Source organism: Myodes glareolus, chromosome 22 (assembly GCF_982192425.1).
Source record: "Myodes glareolus chromosome 22, mMyoGla1.1, whole genome shotgun sequence".
Taxonomy (NCBI): domain Eukaryota; kingdom Metazoa; phylum Chordata; class Mammalia; order Rodentia; family Cricetidae; genus Myodes; species Myodes glareolus.
In genome coordinates, this window is record NC_142047.1 from 5,029,727 (window position 1) to 5,053,955 (window position 24,229).

The following is a 24,229-nucleotide window of genomic DNA, read 5'->3' on the forward strand; positions in this document are numbered from 1 at the left end:
AGCAACTGATGTGGGTAGGAACAGCCCTGTTTCTGTTGGGACTAGTTGATATGCTAAGATGTGAAATCAGAAGATTGCTGCTCTAGACTTCAGCAAGCCATGCAGGATGAGCTCAGAGGCCACTGCATGAGAACAGAGGGACCAGGAGGATGAACCGAACAACTTGGAGTGGTCAGTTTAGAAAAGGGAAGAGCATTGACGTAGAGAACCAGAAAGAAATGAGGCAGGATGGCATCATCCTTCCACATTTGAATGACAAGTGGCTATCAAGGCACGGAAGATGCAACAGTTAGAGCAACCGTTCTCAATGTGTGGACCACAACCCCTTTGGAAGCCCAGTGGCCCTTTCACAGGGGCCTGAGACCATCAGCAAACACGATATTTACATTATGATTCGTAACAGCAGCAATATTGCAATTCTGAAGTAGCAGTGAAAATAGTGTTATGGTTGGGGGTTATTACAACATGAGGAGCTGTATTAAAGGGTCACAGTATTAAGAAGGTTGAGAACCACTGGTTTAGAGTAAGAAGGCAGCCCAGATCAGTTCACTGTGAATTACTTTTGGTGAGATGAACTAGTGCCTCTAATATTGCCCCAGGAAATGTGACAGTTAGCAGTAGCGGTCGACCTGTGCCAGCTTCCCTATCGCTCACTGCTCAGGCCCAGACCCCACAGCACAGCGTGTCCTCAGAGACTCACATTTATCTCTCAGTTGCCGTCATACTCAGCGTCCCCACCCCGACTTCATGACACCTTCTTTTAAAATAAATTGTGTCTCTTGTTCAAAGCTCCTAGTTCCCTTTATATCCAGAAAACATCCTTCAAGGTACAAATCTAATGTTCTTTTCTTCCTGTGGCCCTTCCTTGTGTCTGAGGCAAAGATTGTTCCTTCCTCCCTATGTCCTTATAGTGTGTACTGTTCTTGGCCACAGTTTAATCTGCTTAGCAGCCGCCATCTTGTCCTAAACCTCCAGTCCCCCCCCCCAGGACTGCTGTCCTAGTCACCTTTCCACCAAGAGTTGATCACAGGAACTGACATGTACAGCCAATCAGAAATCCTTTGTTGGATTAATAGAAGAACGAGAAGACATACTAAATTAGCAATGTGTCACATCACAAACAAAACATTCTCACTGTGGTCTAAAAAGCATATATCGTTCTAAAAAGAGTCTCAGAAGGACACCATGAAGATGATAAAAGTGTTTGCTTTGAACTAAAGGTGGAACAGAGGGAAGGGAGACATTTTCCACCACGTGGCCTCTTGAATTTTGTTCCCTCTGCATGTGTTACCCCATGTACTCCACACTGGTCCAGTTTAATGTGTACATGCCAAGGACTTCATGGCAAATGGTTTCATAGGTTTTGGGAGTTTTTTCTCTTCTTTTAATATTTAGATTAAAATAGATGTCTAAGAAATAGTTGTCTTCTGTTACCAATATCAACCTTCATCTGAGACTCACTGGTGATGCCCAAGGAGACAGAAGAGCACCCACTAAATTGATAAAAAAAAATCAACACAAACAAACAAACAAAACCTTCATGCTTTCAAAGGTTATCTGAAATCAAGGCGGTTGAATAAGTGTCCCGTTTCTGTGTTCAAGACCACGGGCAGTTAGCTGACCAGGATACAAAGAAAGTATCTGAAAGCTGACTGTGGAGAAATCAGCACAAGGGCTTCCCATTCCTGCAGGGCTGTGCTCCTGTGCCCTCTGAAGTTTGGGGTACTGAGGTTCTTTCAGACCAGGAAAACTTGGTCCTTGTGCCAGTGTGTGAGTTAGCGGCCTTTGTGTGGTGCCATTAGAATTGCAGTACACCTGGCTTCTCAGCATCAGTGTGTTTAGTGATGGCTTGTCTACCTGAATCCTATACAAAGCAGCCTAGACTTTCACTATGAATTCTGTCTAAGTGCCATTTTCCCCTCTAGGTCTGAGTGTCTTGAGGATATTTCTAGTATGTGTAGGTTCAGAGAAGAATCTGTATTGTGATAGAGCTTCAAGCATGAATAATAGAATAGCATGGTTGATTCTTAATTGGCAAAATAGAGACAGTTTCACTGGTCTCAAAACTCCCTCACAACAATTGAAAATAAAGACTAAAGTATACGATTTTTAAAGCACCTATCACATGAGAATTCAACAAATGTTAGTTCTCTCCCACTACCCTGAGTAGCTTCAAATTTATCTCTACCACAGATGTTGTACAGTGAAGTTCAAAGAGATCAAAGTCCTAATATGGGATGTGAGTAGGATGTAATTCATGCCTGGGGGAAACACACACACATGCACACTTCTCGCACACACAGGCACATACACACATGCACACTCACGCACACACTACTATTTTTCTTGTTGGGAACTTCTCTTACCATCCGCCATGACAACTCTTTCTTTAGGCTAAAAATCTTCCAGTATTTGGATTTCTTTATATATTTACCTTTATTATCTTTTATAAGAAGATATTTAAAATGTGAGTCAGGATAATGAGCACTCTCTCTCTCTCTCTTTCTCATACACACACACACACACACACACACACACACACACACACACACACATCTTTCACTTTAAGAAGGAATTTATCCAGGAACCTTATGCTTACTCCCCTTGGTTAAAAACTCCTGAGCCATAAACCCAAACCTGATCCCCCACCTTAAAGTCAGGGTCCTGAAAGGTAACTTTGAAAGGGTTTGTTTCACGGTGGCAGAGACAGCCTAAGATGCTTTCCCCTGGCGTTTTAAAGCGGGTTAATCCAGGCTCACTCATAAAAGCTCAGCAGCAGGGGATCATTGTCCATTGGTTTATTGTGGGCAGGCCAGACTGGTTTGAACTGAGCAGAGGAAGTTAATTACCCAGTGTTTTACTTGGCTCTGGGAATGAATAACCAGTTCTTGCTGCTCCCCATCTCACCAGGCTGGAGATGGCATGGGGGATGGGAAATCGCCCATCAGAATCTACAGAGAGGGAGTTGCTGGGACTGCCCTAATCTCTTCTCCAGGTTGTTTGAACCAGTTCAAGAGCGGTTAAACAAGGTTATGTAAGTGACATGTGATGTAGCCCAAAATAGTGACCGCAGGCTTGGGCTGCTGTTGCTGGGCAGTTGTCAGCTGGAAGAAAGTCTCTCAAGCAGGACAACAATGAGCTTTCAAAAACGAAAATAAGATTTAAGCAAAGAATTAATTTTAAAAAGGATTTAGTAAAATTGCCTTTCTGGTGTTGAGAGTGAATTCTGGTTTTGAAAAAGAGCAATGCTGCTCTTGAGGTCTGGGCATTTCAGAGTAGCCACGGTGGGTAAGCAGGAGACTCATCTCAGGGTAGCCATGGTGTGGTAAGCGGGAGGGCTGGTCATTTCAGAGTACCCACGGTGGTTAAGTGGGATTCTTCCTAGTGAGTTTGGGAGCATGTTTTGGGAGCATGCTTTCACTCTTGGTTCCCATGTTTTAATGAATGGCACCAGCAGCCCAGCCCTCAGATTTACTGACATTGGACTATAACAAATTATATATAATTGTTCAACTGAATGATATCTTAAGTATTAAACTACCTTGTGAATTGTTATCTTTTTACTTAATCTCCTTTGTAGCCTTCAGGTAGGAAAAAATTCTACTTATTTCACATAACACAATAAACATTTAAACTAATATAAAAGAAGGCAAGATTGGTGGTGAAATTTGACAAGGTTGTTGTTTTTTAAAAGGACAACCCAAATGACACCAGAAAGGGTGTAAGCCATGCCTCAGCTGTAAAGAGGCTTGAATCCTAAGGCTTGGGTTCCCACTGTAGCAGGTCTTCAATGGACTCCACATCTGGGAACTGGAACCCAAAGTGAAGGGGACAGGAGCAGAGGACACGCTGTAGGCCCCTGTGGCAGACTCGGGTTCAGCCAAACCATGTCCCTTGTTCCAATGTGACTCCAGAAGCTCTCTTAATCTCTAAGAGACCTCATAAACAGTGCTGTATTTCCCCACCCAGACTCTGGGCAGACTGGAAAACAAAGGAGTGGCTTGTGGAAGATAAAATATCAGCCTTTTGCGAGGCTAAGTTGAAGGATAGGACTTTGTGGTGAGAGCAAAGAGAATCTGCAACCTGAGCCTGGGAGTGAGACACAGGCATGGGCTCCACTGGGTCAGGGCAGACCTTCCCAGAACCAGGAGGTGTGTACCTACTCTCTGAGAGAGTTTTCTCCTCAGGGGGAAAGATGTGGACGGAGACAAAGCAAGCCAGATATTCTTCTTGAATTTCCTTATCAGAGCAGAGTGAGCAAAACATTCAGAGACCTTAGTGTGACACCATGTAGCTTCCCCCCACTGGAAGGAAACGTGAAAGGTGTAGCACAAGTGTTCCCATCTCTGGGGTTCTGCGCGAGGTCCCAGTCAGTTGCAAGATCAGCCTTGCAACTGTTCAGTACTCTCTCCCTTCCTGCAGCTAAGCCCTATGTGTAAAGGATAATAATGTACAGATGGTGGCTTTTCTAATGTATGCAATTTGGGGTCTTTTTATCCAGTGTGGAATTGCTTCAGTCCCCTGCTTGGCTAAGTGTCTCTTTGCAAGTGTTGAGTCCTAGCTCCCTCAACTCCACGAATCCAAAAGGTGTTTGTAGTTGTTGATGCTGGCATTGAAGCTGCTAGAATCTGGAATGTTTATGTGTAATGTTCCCTGAAAATGTCATTCTTTATTAACATGTACCATCCTCCTTAGAAGTCAGACTTACTGAGGAGCAATGAGGCAAGCAGTATGTGGATAGGACTGAGGCATATGTCAATCCACAGATAACTGCTGAATACAGAAGGAACTCATTCAACAGAATTGCTTCCCAAAATCAAAAGGAAGACATGGGGCAGATATGTCACATATATGGCTAGTCTCTGGCCATCTTTAGCTGGGGTCAGAGGGCAGGATGGTTCAGGCTGCACACTGTTCCACCCATCTGTCATTTGTAGACATCTTTAAGTTTGGTGTGTATGATTCAGTATCATTCAATATCTGAATGTGACACTAACTTCTGAAGTTTTCATGTTGTTAAAATAAGTCACACATAATATATTGTCATCCGTACTAATAATAGTAGCATTAAGACACCAAAAGTTGAAGTAGCAATAAAAATAAGTTAGAACCATTGGGGGGCCTATGTCTCTGATCCAAGATGCAGCTACTGCTTCTGACATAGGGCGGCTTGTTGAGCATGCCTTTGAGCTTCTTCCTGTCCACCTCCCTTACATGTTCCCGCAGGGCTCCCTCCCCCAGTAACCATAGTACTTACAGTCTTGGTTTGGAGAGTAGCTCATATAGGACCTTGAAAGGCATGCAGACAAACAGTGCCAGGATCCAATCTGTGGTTCAGAGGGTCACTGTACTGAATAAATCTTCTAACATGGATACACTTCTGTGAAGGCTCATGGCCCAAAGGGTCTCAGGGTGTCCAGCAGAATCTCTCCTGAGACACTGTCAGAGACCAACAGAAGAAAGCCCTTTTCATATTCATTTCAACCCAAGAAGCTCTCCTTTTGCTTTTGTTGTGTACCAAGGCCTATAAAAGAATACATTTTTAAGTTGTTTCTTTGTTTGCTTGCTTTTGAGATAGAGCCTTTCTGTGAACTGGATGTCCTGGAACTCACTCTGTACACAAGGCTAGCCTCAAACTCAAAGAGGTCCACCTACCCTTGCGTCCCAAGTGTGAGATTAAAGGCCTATGCCATTGTGCCTAGCTAAGCTGTTGTTTTTGTTGTTTTTAAGCTTAAGAAACATTTGGTGTAGAAGTGGGACTTTGCAGAGACAGGTGGCCTAATGCCAAGCACAGTCGTGGTAATCAGCAGCACTAGATGAGAATGTCTGGAGAGGCCACACAGGACAGGCACAGTGATGTCAGACACAGGACTTGCACAGGTGTGGACACAAAGTCCCACCCCAACCAAGACGCTGTTTGCGGTTGGTGCCTGCTGGAAGAGGGAGCTTCAGTTTCCTGAATGGAATGACTCTGGGTCTAGCAACCATATTCCAGGGCAGGCCCAGTCCCCAGGAGTAGTTTGGCCAACACGAGGTCTTTTTTTTTTTTTTTTTAAATGTGTTTTTCTTGTTTTGATTTTGTGGGTTATTTTATTCCCTCAATTTTCTTTTTAATAAGAGAGAGAGAAAAAAACATGAAGTTGAATACATATAAAAGAAATATCTGAGAGGAGCTGGGGGAAGGGAAAGAATATAAAAAATGTATTGTATGAAATTAATTACATTGTTTGAACATTTTTAAAAATAAATTTAAACTAATAGTAATTTTTAAAAATAATATCTGGAATGATAATGGCAACAGTAACTGTGTCAGCCGGTCACCAAACTGCGTGCCACCCCCTGGTCTCAGGACACTTCATCCGGAAGTCCTTCCATAGTCCATGTAGCAGATCAGGAAACAGAGATGCAAAATAACTTCTGTGAAGTCGGTTCATGCAGCGAAGCTTCTCACCTCTATACCTTAGAAGCTGAGCCAAGAGAACCTAAACTTACTGGAGAAAATGTGAGTAGAGATGGCAGGGCTCAAGAAAATCTCCGGGGGAAGAATCATGGGGGCACTTTTACCAATCAAAGACAGAAAATGGTACAGAGGAAGGAGAGAATAAGGCAAAGGTGGTTCTAAGAGTTCCCATGTAACTAACTGTAGTGTTAGAAGTGTAAAGAACAATCAAGGGGAACTCTAAAGTTTGAGGAGGACTTCCTGCCAGATAAGGACATTCACTTGGTTTGTGAGCGTAATGAGTTGGTTTTGGAGACATTGAGTAGGGTTACTGAAAAGTTGCTGCACCCCGATAAGCCTCTCTGCCACTGCAACAATCCAAACCAGACCAAATCAAATCAAATTAGGAAAAAACCCACGTTTAATGAATAAAAACGCTCGCAGATGATTTTCCAGCCTCCCTCCCCTCCCCCCAGAGAGGAGACAGGAAAGGAAGACCAGAAAACCACGTGTTTGTTTTCTGGGGGTAGTTTAAATACCATCTCTAGGGGAGGGGTCATCATTTGGCAGGCTTTCCGAGAAGCAGCTGGGTTTGGAGAAAGAGATGGGGGAGGGAGCTTGGGGTGGTGCTTCCACTCGAACTTCCCAGACTCTGGGTGTGTGGATGCCAGCGGCTGGGGTGAAACTTCCACCAGAACAGATACATGTGTGAGTCTGAGATCCAAGAGGATGTCAGTCTGCTTCCCATGACTGCAACAAAATACCCAAGATAAATTAGTGCAAGAGAGAAAGGTTGATTTGGGGCTCACGTTTTCTTCGACCTCAAGGGATTCAGTATCTGACCTACACTCTCTTACTCTGAAAAACATTGAGTAATACTAGAAAACACAGTTGATATCAAAATGGCAACCCGAGGAAGTTAGTACTTTCTAGAACCCTCGGGTCCTGGGCCTGAATTTCCTTCTTATCCTAGCTTCGGACAGATGGGAGAGTTGGGCTTTTGTCTTTTGTTTACTTTTAGAATATAGTTTAACACTCTCACTTCCTTGTTGACTTGGAGGAAGGTAAAACTTGAAGATGGGGTCAGAAGTGTGTAGGGTTTGTCAAGTGGGGCCTTTCCACCTCAGGGCCAGTCTCGGGAGATGCTCTGCCCTGCAGCGGGCCTTCTGCTCACTTATATCTAATTAAGAGCAGATTATAATCTAATTTAATTATATCTAATTAAATTGTTTGAATTTTCTCACTTTATTAAAAAAAAAGGGAGGGGGTGAGCTACCCAGAGCAGTGATAAGTGACAACTCCACTACCATTGTTTAAATTTCTTTAATTTAATCTTTAATTGAGTCTCTGTTGCATGCTGGATTTGGCACTTCTTATTGATGAATTTTTTTTTTTGTTTGACCCCACATCACCGATTCACCAGGTTGTCACTGGCGTCTCCATGTTGTAGGTTAGGAGGCCAAGACTCCGAAGCGTGAAGCACTCTAGTGAGACTCTCAGTTCCTCTGTGGCTGAGGCAGCCTCAGAACCCTGGCTTTGGCTATGTCAGTTTCCTCGCTTGGTCCTCCTTGTTGCCTTCCATCTTCTGCTTCTCTCTTCTCGAGTTATCGAGTCTCTGAGACCCTCATATCCCTCAATCTGCCTTTCTCATTTGGCACCAAGTCAAGAATAGCACGAAGTTGGTTCTTGATTTTGTATTTTAAAAAAAATGCCAAAGATAACTTTTGTTGCTTTCAGGAATTTTTGAAACAATATTTACCTTTTAAACATTTCCCAAATTATCCTACAGTTAAAAGCAATTTTATAGTTTGAAACAATACAGAAATAACAAAAGCTTGTATTTTGTTGTTTTTGAACTCAGGTTTGTGATTTGCTTTGGTTTCTTTTTTGAACAATATTGAGTTCTGGTTTTCCAGCCAGCCTTTGAATTTGTGTTGTCCTTGCTTCCTGACATCAGCACACTGGTGTTCTATCCAGATTGCCCCTCACCTTGGAAACCTCTGGAACCCATACAGGCTGCCTTTCCTCCCAAACACTGCCACAGCCTCAGGCAGCACAGACTGAACAGCTTCTCCTGGGAGATCAGCAGTCTCCATAAACACTCAACAATAGAAAACTACTCCTGCCTTGCTGACTTCATTGAAAATCCTCAAAACTTGTCTTCTTCCTTCCTTCCCCCTCCCTTCTTCCTCCCTCCCTCCTTCCTTTAAACAAAGAAAGGACTTCAGACAGAGTTTCCTATTGCCTAGGCTGACCTCACACTTGCCCTAAAGAGGAGACTGGATCCCTTTATCTATACCTCCCAAATGCTAGGATGAACTTCCATACTTCCTTAGAGCTTGTTGCATTATTGGCCATATATGGGGGGAGCTCAGGGGTGGAATGCTGGAAAAGGAGCAAAACATATTTGTATCTGTGGATCATTTGCAAGACAATTACTTAGGAGTCCTGGGTGAACACACTTTACTCTGGATCTGTGTCTACACAGCATACTGCATTAATTTGCAAGTTCCACGTGCTGTGTGCGCGTATTAGCCTAATAATGCAGTATTTGTTCCTTGACTAATTCTTCCAGATCTGTGTGTTTCCCACTTTTTGCTTCCAGTTTCTACCCCCTCCAGATGGGATCAGATCACTGCACTGATAGATTTCCTGAGTCAGACTCTACACTCTCACCTTGAGACTGACAAGGTGCTCGGTGGTACTGGATTGAGAACAGCCTAGTGCCAGCTCCTGCAGTGGCCTGACATGAATCAACAGAGGAACAACTGGTTTGGATTTTCCTAGGTTGCTTATCTCTTTCTTATCATTTATTATCTCGTGGATTATTTATTTGGGGTTCAGTTTCTCTTTTCTTCTAGTTTCTACAAGTAGACTCTTAGATCTTTCATTTTATACTTTCCTAGTATAAGTAGATAAAGCTCAAAATAGTCTTACTAAGTGCAGCTTTAGTTGGATCCAAGTTTTTGTTGAGCTTCCATTGTTGCTAAATTTAAAATATTCAGTTGTTTACCACGTGATTTCTTCTTTGACTCATACTTATAAATATGGTGCCTTATTTTCAATGACATCGGCCTCTTATGTTTTGAGTATGAGTTTTGTTCATAAATGCTTTTAAATTATCTGCATAACTTCAATCCTTTCCCAGTGCTATCTCAGAATTTTCTACGTGTACTTGAAATAAAATATGTATATTGTGCAGTTGGGTCACCCAAATATGAACAGGTGAAAGTGATTAAATAATAGTGTTCAAATCCTATGCACCCTCCCTGACTACCGAGACAGTAGCTGCTTTCCTGGCTGCTGACAGATTTTTATATTTCCAGTTGTAAGTAAATGGTTTTGCTTCAGTTTTTATTTGACTGTATATGTGTGTGTATATAGATGCATATAAATATATATATTTGGTTTGTTATAATTCCAGTTTGATCAGTGTAAAATTATATTCCATATCACTAGCAGAACTCTCATTTTTTATGTCTTCTTTGTCTGTTTCTAATGTCATCACATCAGTGTTCTTCTGCTTACTGTTTGCATTGTATATCTATTTTCACCCTTTAATCTGCAATCTCTCAATTTTTTATGTTTAAAATACACCTTGGCAAATACTGTGTCTTGCTTTTTAAACTAGTCCACCATCTTTTTTGACTTTCAAATATTTAGACCATTTACTCTTAATGAAACTTATGCTTGCATTATATTTTTGATTTTTTTTTGCTTCCCATGTTAATTGTTCACCTATTTTTCCTTTTATGTCTTTCGTTGGGCTGATTGTTTTTCAGCATTCTCCTATACCTCAACTATCTCTTAAAGTATATTCCTTATTATTTTTATAGTATGATGTGGTCTTCTATATATATATATATATATATATATAGAATCTATATATATTCTATAGTATATTGTACGGTAGTGTCGCTCAATACGCAACTGATTTATGGTTCCATAAAGCACAGTTTTCAACACTCCATCTCAGAGCTTTGAAAAAGGGCGGTGAATATAAATTCCTAATAAGTTCTTAGATGATGCTTATATAACGGGCACCATGGCTTGAGAAACATTGCTAAAGATAACATTGTGTGTGTGTGTGTGTGTGTGTGTGTGTGTGTGTGTGTGTGTGTGAGAGAGAGAGAGAGAGAGAGAGAGAGAGAGGCGTTGTTATTACTATAGACTTCCCAGAATTCATCTGTACTATTTCATATGCAACACCCAAAACTTACTGTAGTGGAATTTTCTTTTATATCCTATTTTTAGTGCTATGTTGACAGTTATTTTGTATATGAGTATTTTGAAAGTCTTATCGTGTGTTTTATTATTTTTCTAAAACTCTTCCCATGCATTTATTATTTTCAACCCTCACTCTCCCGTGTGCCCTGTGTGCCCAAACTTTCATTTGGCAGTACTTGTCTCAGTCACGAAGAGCTTTGCTTTTATTTCGAACAACGCAGCTCTGCCCCTTCCTCAACTCTCGTTTATCCAGGCGGGGGACGGGAGGGCGAGGACGGAGGAATCTTCATTTCTCCTTGATTTGGAAAACTACTTTTAAAAGTCAAGGTTGACAGTCTTTAAAGGTACAGCAGGCACTTTTTAGACCTCAGTTGTTTTTAAAACACATTTTTAATTAGCTCTTTGAGAATGTTGTGCATTGTAGTTTGATTATATTAACGATGCATCTCCCTACAACTCCTCCTAGGTCTACCCTCTACCCTTATCACACAAATCAACCTTGTATCCTCATTAAAACAAACAAACGAACACCCAATTCCTCCTGGCTATCTACCCTTGGGTATGTGGCCATCGGCTGCAGTCCGCAGCATGAGCAACTTCCCAGGGGCCTCACTTAAAGAAAACGACCCCTCCCTCTCAGAGCAGCTGTCAGTCATCAGTAGCTCTGGCCATAGTCCCTCTGTCAAAAGCGGTTACCCTCAGCCTTGGTCCTCTTGTGCATATAGTTTCGTCACCAGCTCCAACTGGTTTTATGAATTTTACCTTTATATTTGTGTTTCAGACATTTGACCATGTCATGCTTCAGTTATTTGTGTCTATCTAACTTTTGGCATTAAGAAATTAAATTAGAGCATCTTCAGATGATTTTGTGATCTGACCTCTGTTTTGTTCTGAGACTCTAATTGCACATGCATTAAATAACTCGTGCTGCCCCGCATACCACTGACGCTCCACTCACTTATTTTTAAATTATGTTCCCCTTGTGTTTTAGTTTAAACAATTTCCGGTTTCTTTATTTAATTTCATTTGATCCATTCTTGTTGAATACCCAGTATTTTGATAATTCTAAACAGTAACTTTTAAATCCTACACAGTTCAGTTCTTAGCTTTCCCTCTGTTTTACTGTCTGCCTGTCCGTCCGTTCTGTTTACAGTCTCTGTCTCACTGGCCTCAGCTCTTTACTTCTCGAGTCATCTCTTTTACATACTCTAACCCGCAGGTGCTTCTAAGTCCAGCCTTTAGATTATTTATGAAGTTCTTTCACTTAATTTTTTTTCTGCTGACTTTGGCTAATATTTTTCTGTCTGTATGTGCCTATCATAGTTTGGCTTATTCCAAAGATTCTGCATTTTGTTATATTTCCCTGAAAGATGATGAATTTTAATCTAGTGGATATGGGATTTCCCTCTGCATGCTGTGAATATGTTTCGTTACCATTGATTAATAAAGAATCTGCTTTGGCCTATTGCAGGGCAGAATATAGCCAGTCAGGAAATCGGAACAAAGAGAGAGAGAAAGAGAGAGAGAGAGTAGACAAGGAGATGCCATGTAGCTGCCAAAGGAGAAAGATGATGGAACCTTACCCTGGTAGGCCACAGCCTCGTGGTGATACATAGATTAATAGAAATGGGTTAATTTAAGATGTAAGAGCTAACTAGGAATACGCCTAAACCATTGGCCAAACAGTGTTGTAATTAATATAGCTTTGTGTGATTATTCAGGTCTGAACAGTCAGAAACAAACAGGCAGTCTCTGGTTACATCTAGAAGTCAATTAAATCACTGGCAATCACCTTGAACTTGTAGAGCCTTTGTTTTATTTGCTTTTCACTTTTGGGGAATCTATTTTTTCCTAACTGTGGGGTACAGTATCCTATTTATAGTGCATGAACCTTTTGGGGTCTCGAAGGAAAGTTAGAAGTCTTTGTGTCTCCTTCGTGTTGTAGGATTCAAGTTCTACTCCCTTCTGGTGGGCAGCTACTGAGATATACCTGCTCACCTCTTTCAGCCTTTCAGCCTTAAATTGTGCCTTACACTGAATTGGTGTCCCGTGGTCATTTCTGGAGTCTCATACCCCTCCTATACCCTACTTTCTCATTTGATATCCATAATCTGTGACAGTTCCAAAGCCTGTCCCTTTGCTCTGGTAAGATTAAGGCATTTTTTTTCTTGGTTTTGTTTCTAGCCATCTTATACTACATGGATCACAAGGCTTTGGTGGAGGGGATGGGGGGGGAGCTAGTCAACCACAAGACCTTGCCTAGAGTAGGCAGTTTCCCTGCATTTGATCACTCCTGGGCACCTTTAAAGTTTTTGCCACAACCCTTTGCAGCAAATTTCGTAAGCACAGGAGACTTGGCTACTCCAGGCTGTTACATCACTGCTCAAATGCAGAACTGTCCTCACAATTGCTATGCAGCTCAATAAGAAGTCATGTGTGTTTTCCTTAGCCGCTTAGCCTTCTTTTTAGCCCAGAACTACCCCTCTGGTTCTCTATATGCTGACTGGTCTACAGCTGCTTACTTTCATATAGGCATCTCCCAACTGTTGTGGGGACCTGTAACAGTCGCCCTACTAACACTCTACTAACCTGTCACACAACCTTAAGATTTATGTGTCTGAAGCGTGGATCTGGGCCTGATGTTCTGTAAGCAGGAATGGCAATAGCATCCCAGAACCTGCTGAGTGACTGCTGAGTTCCTTGGCTGTCATTCCTGGCCACCACTGTCTAGTCAGGATTCTGATTGTCTGCCCGTGTTAGTATGGCTGTTGAAATTATTTATCCCACATAGCCCACAATGTGACTTCTTCTGGATTAGCCGCCTTACCACTGAGAGAGCAGGCTTTCAAAGAGAAATGAACAGGACGGAAGTCATCCAACTCTATTCTCGTATTTTTGGGTCTGTTCTTGTTGATGTAATAGGGACTAAGGGTGAAGCACAAATCACACATTTGTATCCTTGCAATTCATATTTTCAGTGTTGGAGCGAAAGAAATTGCTCAGTGGTTAGGAGCACTGACTGATCCTCCAGAGGACCAGGGTTCAATTCCTAACACCCACATGAAACCACAATTGTAATTCCAGTTCCAAAAGATCCAGTATCATGGGCACACATGGAGCACAGATAGATATGCTCACAGAACTCATGCACATTTTTTTAAATTGTAAGTAAATTTTACAGATTGCTAATGTTTTCACAACTAAAAAGTATATAACAGAATTATCTGACATCTATTATAAGATGTCTACAGTAGTCTCCTGTAATTCTCCTGTCCTGTCAACAAGTAGAACATAGCCCAGGAGGGAAACCATTCTGCAGTTGTTATAAGATCCTGTATCTTTAAAGGATGCTGATCATAAATTCATCCTGGCCTTTGAAATCCACTCCTAAAAAGAACAGCCAGAGAAAATCTGTGCACGTGGGAGATGGAGTCCATTTCTGGCTCCATCTTATATACCAATGAGACTTGCTTACCTTTATCACCAATCTACAGAAATGAGAAGAAATTTGCACCCCATGAGACCAATACCTTATGCAAATGTCTTATAGCCATAAATCCTTGGTGAACTGAAATAAATTAAAATTACATTTCACTATTTCTTCAGACTTTGAAGCTGACTCAGTTCCTTGTGAGGTGCAGATGAAGCCTGTGGTTGTGCGCTCGCTCTCGTGCGATGTGAAAGGCACGGAGTGCCAGGCGCCGGTGGAGCAAAGCGCTTTGCTCAAAGAATGCTCCCCTCTTTATTCTTCCGAAGGGCACTTTCCGTGCTGTTAGACCACCAGCAAATTATATCGCCAGCTGCTCTTTAGAAAGCCCTCTGGCCTCGAGGAAGACCAGCACTCCCAGGCCTCTGAATTGTGCTCCTGATTCTGTCTTCTGTTACTTTACGCATTCCAGCTTGAGTTTCTCCCTCTGGAGAACAGTCTGAGTGACAATTGCTTGGCATCTGCAGTAGGCATGGCCTAAGGTTCCAATATTATTTTAAGTGATTTACTATATTAAACGATGTATTTTTTGGATACTTATTATAATTAGAAATTATCAGTCAAGGGGACATGATAGTAATGGGCTGAAGAGAGGGGTTCACCCTAACCTGTTCACCTTGTAGTAGTGCACCTGTGTCACGAGTGCCCTCAGCCCCTCCGTGCTCACCCACCTCCGAATGCTCTCAGCCTGTCTTGTGACTTACACAGCAGCCCGAGCTGCTAGCATGGTGAGTCCAGACTTCCTCACCCCACACCCGGGTGGGTAACAGCGAACACCTTTACTTAGAGGCATATGACTTCCCATGCCCAAGACCAAGATGGGGTAACTCCCCACAAGACTCAAGCCCCTACCATCTTCCCGTCGCAATTAAAGGCCATTTATTTTTCTAGTTGGTTGGCCTAGAATCTAAGTCTTCAGCTCAACACCTCTTAGCTGATCTAAGAATATGGAGTCTAATGGCCTTTATCCCATCACACTGACCCAAGCCACTTTCATCCTTCCCCTGAATGTAGCAGCTGCATCCCAGCAGCATGGATCACCAGTCTTTGTCCTCAGTTCACGGCAGTCAGTGTTCCATACAGCAACCAGAGTGGTCCTGCTTCAAGTCCTCAAGTCCAGAGATTCCTCCTATCACCCAGAGTAACAGCCAAAGCTGCTGATACTGTGGCCTCCAAGGCCCTCCAAACAGGCTCATGATAGCCCTGGACCCTCATACTCTTCCTGAAACTTGCCCTGCCCAGCACCAGTGCCCGTTTTCTGCCTTGTTTGTTCTCCTCTCTGGCAGGGTATCCCTGCAGGCACCTCGAAGGACCTTTACGTTTTTGTTTATAAATAACCTTGCTGTCAGGACCTCCTGTGCACCCTCCCCACCAGGAGAAAATGTCCTTCCTCTCCCCCCCAGCACACACTGTCTCACTGCCGTTCATTTATCTGACAACCGCATCTGTTGTCTCTTCCCCTTAGTGGATGAAAGTTAGCACAGCAGAGACTTCTGTCTGCCTGACTCTTGTAGTGTCCTCGCTGCTTTGAGAAGTATCTGGCGCCCCCTGGATAGTCAATGTTTAAATGAGCAAATGAGTACTAGAGCTAGGCTGCCATTCCATGTTCTGCCAGTAGGTGTCCCTCTGTGAGGCCGTGCTGTGTCCACATGGGATTTGTTTAGTTCAGGTGGGCTCCCACAGAGAAAGACCAACATTTCCTAGGATGATTTCTTTTTACACTAGGAACAGATATGAAGTATAATTAGAATTACAACCAGCATAAACAATATTAAGCAAGGAACATATGCTAAATGTTTTAATAAACATTCTATCCTAAGGAGTCTAAGTCTTGTATAGGAAATGGCTTGGCTAGATCATAAGAGGGCAGTAACTATAACTATCTAATCTTCAATCCCATCGAAAGCCTGAGAAGGGAGATAATATTACTTGAGCAGGCAGGAAGTACAATCAAGCAGCTTCCAAAGGAAGCAATATATGACCGAGACAATTAGCTACCTGAGCAATCACCTAAAGTCTCATTTGCAACGTTGAAACAACCAACTTTGGCTAAGGCCTATGTAACTGACTGACTGTCTTACCCTGTCTTGGCAAGGTTTGACAGTCTTTTCCTTGTGCCCTGCTTATTCATTTCTGGATATAATGTACTTTGTGTTGGTATGGGCAGTTCCTTGCCCAAAGGCCAGTTGTGCCAAGAAGAAAACAGACTCGAGTAGAGTGGTTTTGGTGCCCAACATTCTCTCAGCAGTAGATTGGTGCTATTAGGAACAATCGTGTCTCATGTCAGCAGAACCCTAAGTTATTTAAATGTCATGTTCTACAGATCCTTGAAGTGGTTGAAGATTACCTAGTGTGATTTTGAAAGTCTTTGTAGTGCAATTGTATGCGTCTGTGGTAACAAGGTATCTTAGTTTGGGTTTCTATTGCTGCAGAGAAAAATATAAGTTGGGGAGGAAAGGGTTTATTCGACTTATACTTCCACATCATTGTTCATCACTGAAAGAAATCAGAACAGGAACTCAAGCAGGGCAGGAACCTGATGGCAGGAGCTAAGGCAGAGACTGTGGAGGATGCTGTTTACTGGCTTGCTCCCCATGTCTTACTCAGCCCGCTTTCTTACAGAACCCAAGACCACCAGCCCAAGGATGGACCCAACAATGGGCTAGGCTCTCCCCTATCAATCATTAGTTAAGAAAATGCCTTACAGCCAGATCTTATAGAGGCATTTTCTCAATTGAGATTCCCTCCTTTCAGATAACTCTAATTTGTATGTCAAGCTGACATAAGACCAACCAGTCCTGTGGGCTTTGCAACTTGAAGCTGCAATCTGGCCTGAGCTTATAATGTTGGATGGAAATGCATAGTACATGCAACCGTTAACAAAATCAAATAGTGAAAGGAGGTAGCTCCTCTTCCTATGGAAGAATCTGTTTGACATATAGTATCAGTACAGGAAAGCCAAGTCTTGGTGGTGTTAGATTGCCAGCCTCTTGCCTGTATTCTTCACAAACTGTTTGCCCTGCTGTGTTGAAGAAGAAATGTCAAAGCAGAAAAGGGACAAGAACCCTATTCTTATTATACCTGCTAGTATTTTATTCTAGTCTGGTAGTTTTTATTTTAACATTTTTTTATTATTAAATCAGGGCAACACAACTATTTATGTGCTGGAAGGAATGACTGCATCATTGATAAGATTCGGCGAAAGAACTGTCCTGCATGCAGACTCCAGAAATGTCTTCAAGCTGGCATGAACTTAGGAGGTAAGTGTCATGGGCTCAGCTTGACATGAATTGTAACATCAGTGGCGTCCACATCCTGCCAAAAGCAAAGGTGGTCTAATGTGAATCAAGATGTTGAAAGTGTCACAAAAACTAAGTTCTGTTTTCATGGGGACATGTTTCCTGGCTGGAATTAAAAGGACATGACTGTACTATAGCTTGCTAAGGTTCAAGAATTGAACCTTATGCCAAAACCCAAACAAAAAGATTCCTTTTTTTGCACAAAATTATAGATGATAATCATCATCTCTGTCTCCTTAGATGATAATATGTGATATATAGGAATGGATTCTTAATGTCAAGAGTAACATATATGAGAGGAAATCCTGTAAAATGGTAGAGTTTCACCACAAGAAGTGGAAAAAGTAAAGGACTTGGAACCAGTAGTTTTCCAATGTTAATAAAACTGAGTGAGGTTTGTATGCACTAATACAGACCAATCTCCACAGTGTTGTTCAACAGAAACAAATTAAGGTTGTAAAATGGGATATTTCTGGATTATGTATTGTATATCTATTTAAGAAAAGCAATAAACTCTACAGTAGGAGGACCTGGTCACTACCACATATACTGTGTGATTCAGAATTTTTTTAAAGATTTATTTATTATGTACACAGTGTTTTGCTTGCATGTACACCTGCATGCCAGAAGAAAGCACCAAATCTCGTGTGGGTACTGGGACTTGAACTCAGGACCTCTGGAAGAGCAGCCAGTGCTCTTAACCACTGAACCATCTCTCCAGTCCCTTGTGCCTTAGAATTTTATGCTACATCACAGTCATGTATTGTGTGCACATTCCATATCTAAAAGAAATAAAATTACATTAGAAAAATGTAATAAAGTACAGCTTCATCCTCCTTTTGTCTTGGTGAATGAGCTTGCTCCTGGCTAGTGTGACGTGGCTGCCCATATGACAGAGGAACTCTTAGGAGTTAGGAAGAGGGTGATACTGGCCAGAGAAGATGAGACCATGTCACAGGTCCTTACCAAGATCTCGGATAGAATGGCCACTATGAGAGGGATGGCAGAAACCTCTGTCCCACTTGTCCCTCCTATCTTGTAGCCTCGGCCATGTTACCCCCCAGCCTATGCCTTGTGTCCTTATCTTCTGCCTTTGTCGAACAGTGTAATGAGACTTTCTTGTCAGACTTTCTTGGACTGTCAGCCTCCAAATAACAGCATGGAGACTTATTATTAATTATGAAAGTTTGTCCTCTAACTTAGGTTTGTTCCCAATTAACTCTTACAACTTAAATTGACCTGTTTCTTTTTTACCTGCCGTCCACCTCGCTGACATCTTCCATGTGTCTAGATTAACCTGGAGTTCTTCTCTTCCCCCAGAAGTGCTGCCTAACCTCTCTTGCCTAGCTGTTGGACATTCACCTCTTTATTAAACTAGTCAAAATAAAATAAAGTTATCAAATATCCTACAACATTTCCTCCTTTTGTCTAAATGAAAGGGAAAGATTTTAACTCTACCATAGTAAGACTATATACAATAAGAACAGTTATCAGGTAATAATACATTCATAATGTCCTATTCATTTGTATTTGGCAACTTTAGAGAAAGTACTCTATTATATATTCTACCTTGGTGAGTTCAAAGTTTTGCCTAAATCGTTTTCTATCATAACTTGGATTACCATACTAAAAATGTGATTTTAGACCTTAAAACATTTCCTTAGATAAAAATTAAGCTTTTGTGTCTCTCAACCTTATTATCTTATATTTTACATCTCTTTTGTGAGTTTCTTCACTGAATTTGGTAACAAGGAAAACTGTAACTATAGCTATATAGTCTTCAACCCCATCAGATACCTGGGAAGAATAAAATTACCTGAGTAAACAGGAAGTGCAAAGCAAACAACTTGCAAAACTTTAGAAATGACCGAAACAGCTAGCTGTCTGGACAGTTACACAAAGTTTCTCTGTAACATTGGGGCATCCATCTTTGGCCTATAAGCCTAGAATATTTGACAAATTTTTCTGTGAAGCAGGAATTTTTGAAGGACTGTTCTACCTTGTCTTGGCAAAGGTTGGCAGTCAACATTTGTGTCCTGCTCATCCAGTTTGGACAGGATACAGTCAGCAGTCAGGGCCAGGGCAGTTTCTTGCCCAGTGACTAACTTTTCCATCATGAAAACAAACTCCATGTAGAGGTTAATTAATGCCCAGCATCCTTCCTTGAAATAGATTAGTGCTTCCAGGAACAGATGTGTCTCACTGTCATGAAAAGTCTTATGTTATTAAAACATCTTAAAGGTAATATTCTGTAGACCTCTAAAGTATTTGAAGATCACCCATCTATCTAAAATATATCTGTTTGACCTAGAAAAGATACCTAACATGACTATAAATTTGATTGTTATAGATGACTAACTACTAACCTTTATTTTTTAATTGCCCTAAATAGTTTATAATAATAACTTTTAAGGACTAGAACTATGTATTACATTTTAAATGAACTGTATCAGTATACTACCTTAAACAAGAGTAGAAACATATACAGTATGTTATAACAAAAATAACCTTAAATTCATATCAATATGCAAAAAATCCATACCAGTGTAAAAATGTTTGAGATTACGAGTTTCTTTTTAGTTTGAAAGTAGATTCTATAATCTACCCTTTAATCCTGCCATCACTATATCTCCTCACCTTTATCTTTTCAGAAAAAGATCCCTTAATCTAATCTGCTTTGTTTAGTTTCCTGCTTGACCATGACCAATAACAACTTTCAACCAATGATGATAAACATCCATAATCCACTAACTGACCCCAAACCACCCACCCACCTCTTAGAAATGTGGGTGTCATATTCTCTAGACTGCTTCCTGTTTGTGAGAGATGGCATCTTTAGAGGGTGCTGAGAAAACTGAGATAATGGTCAAGTCCTTGGAAAGCTAGCTGTTGTCCATCCTCTGTGTGATGGGAAAGTGCAGAGTTTATCTGTGTATATCGCAGAAGATTAATATATCGAATATTTAAAGAACTAAAAATGAAATAGCAAGCCAAAATTCAATCAGTAAATGAGCCAATGATTGACAAATGTTTCCTAAAGTGTGTAGTATAAATGTCCAGTGAGCATGAAGGAAATGGTATGCCATTCCCTCTCAGCCCCAATGCTGTCCAGTGCACAGACGAAAGGGGATCCTGTTGATAAAATGTGAAGGAACTCAACCACTATGGACAGCAGCTTGGAAGTCTCCAGAAAAGTTACAATCAATCTGCCATAGGATCCAGCCACAGTCATTCCTGGATATTTATCTGAAAGATTCTGAGTCAGCATAGTAGAGATACATGCACAGCCATGTGTATAGCTGCACTTTTCATAATAGCTGAGTTGCTCTCAGTGGAGCAATGGATAAGGAGAATGTATGTTAGTATGTATACAATGAAACTTTCCTACAGCTATGTCATTTTCAAGAAAGTGTATGTAACTAGACACAATCGTATTAAGCAAAACTCATCAGTCTCTTAGAGACCATTACCACATGCTTTCTTTCTTTGTGGATCCTAGACTTCATGAAGATAAATGTAATTAGTAGTAAACTGTGTAGAACAAAGAAAACTAATGGGCGGGGGTGGGGTGGCAAAAGGGAGGACAGAGGCAACATGTCAAATTAAATTATGTGCCTGCGTGGAATGTTCTTTTCAATGCAGCGGTTTTACAGCAATTAAAATGTTGTTAAAAGACAAAGAAGTAAGCTTCTCCATCACAAATCAAACAATCAATGGAGTGAAGAGGTGGCCTGCATGAAGGAAAATCACAAAGAGAACAATCAGCAGGGGGAAGGGAGAGCCTACAGAAAGGAGAAAATACTTGCTAACTGTTCATTTCACAGAGAGTTGTTGTCCAGAACTAGAACATTTTAACAACAAACATGTAATCTGGCTTTTGGAAGGGTAAACCCTTTGAATAGATACTTCAAAAGAAGTAATTCAAGGGACCAAAAAATATACATGGAAAAATACTCATCATGATTATTATTAGATATCATAAAAATATTATTAGTCATGATGGAATTGCAAATCAGAAGTAAATTACAATAACTAACATTCTAGTAGATTGGTTGTTTAAAATTTTGACAAAGATGTAGAAAAAAATGAACTTTTATATACTGTTGATGGGAATGTAAATTGGTATGACCACTGCAATGAACAGTATGAAGGTTCCTCAAAGTGCTAAAATTAAATCTCCTAAGTCGGGGTGGTAGCTTCATGGTGAAGCACCACGAAGAATGTACAGGCTCTGTGCTCAATTCCTAGAACCACAAAAATAGAGACAGATAGATAGATAGATGATAGATGAATGATAGGTGGATGGATAGATAGATAGATAGATAGATAGATAGATAGATAGATAGATAGATAGATAGATAGATAGATGATAGATAGACATGATAGATAATAGAGATGATAGATAGCAAGTAGAGAGATAGATAGATAGTAGATAGATCGATCGATCGATCGATAGATAGATAGATAGACATGATAGATAATAGAGATGATAGATAGCAAGTAGAGAGATAGATAGTAGATAGATAGATAGATGATAGATAGACATGATAGATAATAGAGATGATAGATAGCAAGTAGAGAGATAGATAGATAGTAGATAGATAGATCAATCGATAGATAGATAGATAGATGATAGATGGATAGATAGATGATAGAGGATAGATAGATAGATAGATAGATAGATGATAGACATGATAGATAGATGATAGAGATGATAGGTAGGTAGGTAGATAGATAGATAGATAGATAGATAGATAGATAGATAGATAGATTACATAGATAGATGATAGATAGTCATGATAGATAGATGACAGAGATGATAGCAAGTAGATAGATAGATAGATAGATAGATAGATAGACAGACAGACAGACAGATGATAGGTAGATTGATAGATAGATGATAGATAGATAGATAGATAGATAGATAGATAGATAGATAGAAGATAAATGATACATAGAGATAGATAGGTAGATAAATTCCTGACATATAATCCAATTCATGTCACTTTCACCCTTCTGGGTACCTATCCAAATTAAATTAAATCAGCATATCAAAAAGGTACCTGCATGGTGATGTTTACTGAGGAACTGCTCCGAATGTCTAAGATATAGAATCTGCTTAGCTGCTCACCAACAGACAGTGAACAAAGAAAGTGTGGGTATTTTTCAACCATAAGGAAGAATAAAATCCTCTCATCTCAGCAGAGTGATGAAGCTGAAAGATATTATAGTTAAGTGGAATAAGCCAGACACAGGACGGCAGATGTCACACATTCTCATATATGGAATACACTAGCATGAGAAATAGAGTAATGATTTCTAGAAATTAAGAGGGGCGCAGGGTACAAAAAGGGGACTGGATTTGATCACTACATACAATATGCACATGAAATTTCACACTGCACCCTCACCAAAGTGTGAAGGCAATGCATATTAGTAATATGGAATTATAGAACACATCCTCACTATAGTGACAGTCGTTTTCTGTCACCCCTGGGGGAATAAAGGTGGAGTTGGCAAATGTTTGCTGAGCATTTGATTTGCGGGTTGAAAAGGAACGATCTATCTTTTGACATGGAGCTTCTTGAATGCTGAATTAGCAGAGCTAATAAAAGTGGCTGCAGCAGAAACACGGCTTTGCTCTTTTAAAAGAAGGTCTGTTGACAAAGATTGTCAGCATTTGGAAAAGACCCTGAAAATAATGTTTTGAGTCAACCCTGAAAGTAATGTTTTGAGTCAATATATTTCTATTTTCCTTGACACTAATGTATTCTTACAAACATGGCTTTATGGTGTTGTGTCTTAAGGATCTGAAAACTTTGTAACCACATGCTACAAACATGTGGATTGTATGTTTGTCTTCAGAGACAAAGGTGGGCTTCGAGTAGTCAGAAAAGGCACTTGGCAAGACCTTAGCATTCCGTGTTGGCAAGTCAGGCTGGGAAAAGAATTGAGAAAGTGAGGGGAGGCGCTCTAGATGGTTCATCCTCAAGAGCTACAAGGCAGTCAGTGGGTGATGACTCCCGAAGTCAAGCTCCATGACCTAAGTTTAATGTCATCCCAGGACACACATAGAAAGAACTGCTCCACAAAGCAGTCCTCTCACCTTCACACACATGCATGCCCTCCAGATAGTCAGACAGACAACTCGCAACTCTAAAACGTAAATTTAAAAACAACAATAAGTTACAGAAGAGAAAGACCCTGGATTCTGTCCTTTGTTTACAGGAGATAAGGACCCAGTATGGAGCTGCCACCCTGTGTCCTCAGCCTGAATGCTGGACACAAGAAAATGTTTGTATATACAAGAGGCGAGAAGGAGCAGAAGGTCGGGGGTGACCGCCTGTCCCTACCTAGCCTTGGTCACAGTAGGGGCCCAGGGGATGAACAGCTTGCGGAGTCCTCTGAGTCCCTGAGTAGGTTCTCTAGGCTGTTTGTTCCCAGGAAATAACCCCTTGACCCCCTTCTCCATCCTCTCTCAGCAGAGATGGCTGAGTCACCTCACTAAACTTTTTCAGATGCTACCAGTCACAGGATGGTTGGCTTCGAACTGCTTTATAAGGGAAGGGAGAAAAATCCTTCTCCGTCTGCTTGCTCAGAATCCTCTGGAGTTGAGAACAGATCCAAAGCAAAGGGGGGAATTAAAGGAAGTGCTCGCTTGATTGACTGACTCAAAGCTCCACTTTGTATCTTTGTTTTGTTTTGGTTTTCCTCCAATTTTTTAAATTTCTTTTTCCTTTAATGAAACCCGAGGCCTCCCTTTGGCTTGAGGTGGCA

General features: G+C 41.0%; 1 protein-coding gene across 6 annotated transcripts in view; it reads left to right on the top strand.

The window, feature by feature from the left end:
- The window catches only part of Nr3c2 (nuclear receptor subfamily 3 group C member 2), a 330,889-nt gene that overhangs the window by 218,705 nt on the left and 87,955 nt on the right, over positions 1-24,229 (top strand). For all 6 annotated transcript variants that reach the window (XM_087900467.1, XM_087900468.1, XM_048438236.3 and 3 more), the window contains one exon: positions 17,297-17,413. In XM_087900467.1, coding sequence (XP_087756593.1) covers positions 17,297-17,413 — 117 coding nt within the window. The remainder of the gene's footprint in view (positions 1-17,296; positions 17,414-24,229) is intronic.